General features: G+C 36.8%; 1 protein-coding gene across 1 annotated transcript; it reads right to left on the bottom strand.

Annotated features, from left to right (window-relative positions):
• Positions 1 to 269: 269 nt before the first annotated feature.
• On the bottom strand, positions 270 to 1,138 carry LOC140808008 (zinc finger protein GIS3-like). The gene has a single exon (XM_073165002.1). It carries the CDS (start codon positions 1,097 to 1,099, stop codon positions 401 to 403), a length of 699 nt encoding a protein of 232 aa, XP_073021103.1. The 5' UTR covers positions 1,100 to 1,138; the 3' UTR covers positions 270 to 400.
• Positions 1,139 to 5,127: the final 3,989 nt, after the last annotated feature.

The following is a 5,127-nucleotide window of genomic DNA, read 5'->3' as shown; positions in this document are numbered from 1 at the left end:
AGTGGTATTTGACATTATTTTTCTTATCAAGTGTACAAAACTACGAATTATAACATGTTTATGGAAGGTAAGTGTCAAATATAATATTTAATGTAAGAGAAACGAAGTCGAAAACCCAAATATTTGTTTTAGTAATCGTCATTCAAAAATTTGGAATTAATATTTATATGAAAAAGACTGTAGTCTGTATAGTAGAAACAGACAATTAAAAATAATTAATGGATTTCAACTACATTGATTTAAAAATAGTTTTCAAAAAATTAAGTCGATTTGCGAAAAATTATCCCTCATCCGAATGCGATAAAAACAATAAATTAATAAATCGGAAAATGTACAAATTCAACTAGGACAGACTACAAACGGCTCTCCGACTGATTAACCAAGTCGACTCCGTGACACTCTACGGCGCGGCTGGAGCTAAGCTGAGGTGCAAATCGAGGCCAAATGAGTCATCGAATGTGGGCCCATCATCCACTCTAGAAAACCTACTCAATGGAGGCCCATCTAATCTTCTATTGTGGGCCTTAATATGCTGCTGAGGCCCAATAGTATTAACGCTCGACTCCCCCGCACTCCCCGCGTACGATAAGCTCCCCACGCTCCTCCCGCCCGTCGAACCCGGAAACACGCCCCCATGCGAGACCTGGAATGGTGCCACCCCACGTGGGACATAAAACCACGACGGAGATTGGCCCGACGCCGCAGACACTACCACAGATCCGGCAGGAGCTAGAAGATGGGTCGACGGCGTGAAGGCGGAGATAATGGGGTTGCGCATCAAAGAGACGGCGGCATTTCGGCTGGCCTGTATTTGGGCGCGCTTGAGCTGCTGACGTTCTTTCTTGTGAGCGTTCTGATGGCCGCCGAGGGCCTGAGAGTTTGGGAATTCGCGGCAGCAGTACTGGCACCCGTACTTCCGCCCATCAGACGCCGGTAAGCCACCGGCTTCCTGCTGGGCGGACAGGTTTTTGGCGGAGTCGACTTCAAGTTCTTGATCTCGATTTTGATCTGCTGTCATGTTGAAACCAAAGAGTTTCAAACGACCATTATTGGTTGTGATGCTGCTGCATGATTTGTTTTTGTACTCTAGCTTGGCCATTCGGTACAGTTTTTAGCGAGAAAGAGGTGTAGAGACAGAAAATTGGTTATTCAGGACAGTTGATATTTCGATGAGAAGGGGTATTAATACAAGCTCAAAAGATTTTCAAAATTTTTAAACCTAAAAATAAAAAATTTTATACATCCTATATTATCTATATCATTAACTATCGCATATTTATAAGAACCATTTTTATTTTAATTTTCTCAAAATACCTCTTATCCATAATATCACAAATCTTATTTTAATTTGAAAAATAGCCAATTTAGTCCTTATAATTTTACTTTTTTCTTATCTAACTTGTGACTTTTTTTTTTTTTTTTCTATAATAGGAAATGAGGGGGTCTATCTAATCTAAATTAATAACACAAATAAGAATTGAATCCAAGATCATTGGAGTCTTAGAGTCTCATTAATTACCACTAGACCAATAAATCATTGGCTTTGCAATTGGGTTTTAATCTTAAAACTTTATTTTTGTTTGTTTTTGGTCATTTTCGTGGTAGTAACGTGACATGAAATATCAGCATTTTTCAATACAAAGTTTGAATTTTCTGACGTGTTTTTAAACATAGAACAAAGTAGAACAGAATAAAATCCGACTTTGAAAATTTTCTCTTGTTATATAAAATAAGTGGACATAACAATATATTGACTTAAACATAAACTAGTCTATATCGTACGATTTTTCAAAGTTTAGTATGTGTGTACGCATCATCGTTCGCGCGCCAAATTTTACTAATATATATGCAAGCTTCAAAGTTCAAATTTCAGCAGTCATATACACAAAAAAAATAGAGAAAATATAAAAAATTTATTTTATAAGCCGATATAAATTGGAATTTAATTATCAAATTAGTAAAATAAGACTTAATACAATATTGTACTTCTTTTGAATTTTTACTCGTTGTTTTACCACAGTTATTATGCAGCAATGAATATCATTGATATGGTTCACGCTGATTATTGTTGTGTCAGCGCTTCGGCAAGAAAAATGAATAAAAATACATAAGAAGTCATATGACACTTTGTACCAGAATTCCCAACGTGTCTAAATAATAATAAATAAAAATAGATAGAAGTAATAATTTGGTACATTACGTTTTCTTTTTCGATTTTAACCCTTCATCTTTAAATATTTTTGTATCTTGAAAACGTAGCACCTAAAATAATATTAAGAGTAGAAATTTCGTTTATCATTAGCATGCTGGTAGAGTAAATATACAAATATCTTTCAAATTTTAAAAAAATTATATATATAATGTAATGTAATAATTTACCATATATAATTTTTTAAAAAGTTTACCTTTGAATTTAGAGGGGATGAATTTCGTTTTTGCTATATAAACAAATATTTGCATTAAAGTTTGAAAAATCAGAAATTATTATATATATATTTTTTAGAAGAAACAATAATATCTTATTGGGTAACAAAAATTTTTTAACCTTTTTTTTTTACAGAAAAACTAGTAATTTTATTCAAAACTGAGTATGATCCTCGATTACAAGATTTACTATCCAAACAGGAAACTCTCCACAAATCCACACGAAAGATGAGGGAGAGGAAATAGAAAAAGAGGCTAACGAGTGCGCAACACCATTTGTGGTGTGCAAGACACGTTCTAATTTTAAATGGGCATGAGTTGCCAACAAATTCCTAATCTTTGTTGCAAAGGCCCCAGTGTATCCAAAGTTCTCTGCTGCACTAGTGACTGCTTGTACTGTCATCAGAGAATCCGATGTAATCTGATTCATCCTTAAATGTTTAGTCTGAGTCATTTGGAAACCTTCCTCAATTGCATTAAGTTCAGCGGCTACTATAGATGGTGGTTTAGTAATTTGCTTCCCAAAGGCTAGCAATGTCTGGCCCTCGTGATTTCCCACAACACCGCCAATTTCATATAGATTGGAATTGACATTATAAGATGCATCAACGTCCAAACGCAATTGGTTGATTGGTGGTGATATCCATCAACACGGTGATGATATATGTTTCTCTTCTGCTTGCTGAAGTTAGCATTGATGTTCTTGCCTCTTGGTAACCACAAAGCATGGTCTCGCACCATTCGACATTAATCCCTTCTTCTTAGAATCATTGTTATGTACTATTCTAAGTCTCTCCATCCATACTTCATAAGTTTTCGTACCAAAGAATTAAAAATCAGTTTCTGTTAAGTTTGCTCTTCATCCATAATGTAATATCAAACACCTCCATCATTCATACCATCTTTAGAAATGGTCAGTAACTAGTATCTTTCCAGCAACTTTTGATCGCTGGGCATGAGAACAAAGCGTGACTGGTTGAATCATAAGAAAAGTGGCATAATGGACATGTCCAGTGGTAGGGATATGATGTACCAGCAAATTACCTGATGTAGGAATTATATTATGCAAAACCCGCCAACAGAAGATACGGACCTTAGGGGGTATCGAAAGTGACCACAAGAATTGCCACCAATTTTTTAAGTGCACTTCTGAGCTATTCGTAGGTGGATCATAAAGTCCAATAGCCGACTTGTACCCGTCTCTCCCCGAATATTTAACATTTTGATCGAAAACCCAATATCTAGAATCCTCTTGTGTCGATGCAGTTAGATTGATGGATAAGATTTCCAATGCAACATGAGAGCAGAAGAGCTCGTTTACCAGCTATTCATTCCATTCTCCATTCCTAATAAGAGTGTTCATCGTGGAGAAATTTTGGGGAACTGGTGAGTTATTTTGATATACTCCTATCCTCGGGATTCAACGGTCTGAAAATGTTGCAATTTTCTGTCCATTTCCTATTTTCCAGTATAGCCTTTTCTCCAGCAAGGGCGACTCCATAAAAGAGATCTCCATATGTACGATGGGTTGCTACCAAGAGCGGCCTTCATGATGTCTTGATGTCTAAAGTATCTGGCTTTGAGTATTCTTGCAACTAGTGAATCAGGATTAATATAATTATCCATATTTGTTTTGCTAGCAAAGCCTTGTTAAAAGTATCAAGGTGAAAAAATCCCATCCCTCCAAACACTTAAGGCTGACATAGTACTTTCCAAGATTTCCAGTGTATCCCCCTCTTATCTTCATCTTCACCCCACCAGAAATTTGAGCACTCTTTTTCTATTTCTTTGCATAGAGATTTTGAGATACGAAAGTATGACATTGCATAGGTTGGAATTGACTGGATCACAGATTTTATCAATGTCTCTTTTTCTCCTACTGAGAACGTCTTTTTCCCCCCATCCTTTCATATGCTTGACAACCCTTTCCACTAGGTATCGAAACTGAAGAGTCTTATTTCTAGCCGAAAATACTGGCAAGCCCAGATACACCTCATGGCCCTGCACCACCGGGATGGCAAGCATGGCTTTAATAGAATCCATGACACTTACATTACTGTTTGGGCTAAAAGAGAGCGAAGATTTTTAAAAATTGATAAGTTGCCCTGAAGCTTTCTCATATGAGATCAAGCAATTCCGAACCCCTACACAGCTTTCCTGAGTTGCTTGAAAAAAACAAGAGACTGTCATATTCAAAGAAGAGGTGAGTAATCGACGTGCAAATAGATGCAATTCGAACCCCTTTGATAAGATTTTGAGCTTCATAAGAGAGGATCGCCGAAGATAACCCATGAGCTCATAAAACAAATAAATAAGGGGAAAGTGGATCACCCTGTCATAGGCCTCTTTGTGGCATGATACTACCAGCAACCTCACCATTCACACAGAAAGAGTATTTAACCGACCGAACACATAGCATCACTTTCTCTAACCAGATAGGTGAGAACCCCAGTTGAAGCATAATACCCTCAAGAAAACACCATTCCACACGGTCATAGGCCTTACTCATGTCAAGTTTTAAAATTGCATAGCTTTTTTTTCCACCTTTTCTACTTCGAATCCAGTGAAGAGTCTCAAAACCCAAAATATTGTATGATCTATACAACTATTGTATGATCTACAATAATCCGACTAGGTTCAACTACAAGTCAGTGCTGAATCCTAAGTTGCTTCAAAGCCCGGATCTCCACGCTATCTAGTCCA

The sequence above is a fragment of the Primulina eburnea genome, chromosome 12 (assembly GCF_022965805.1).
Source record: "Primulina eburnea isolate SZY01 chromosome 12, ASM2296580v1, whole genome shotgun sequence".
Classification (NCBI taxonomy): Eukaryota; Viridiplantae; Streptophyta; class Magnoliopsida; order Lamiales; family Gesneriaceae; genus Primulina; species Primulina eburnea.
Note: the sequence above shows the minus strand (reverse complement) of the source record. Positions and strands in the feature narration are given on the sequence as shown.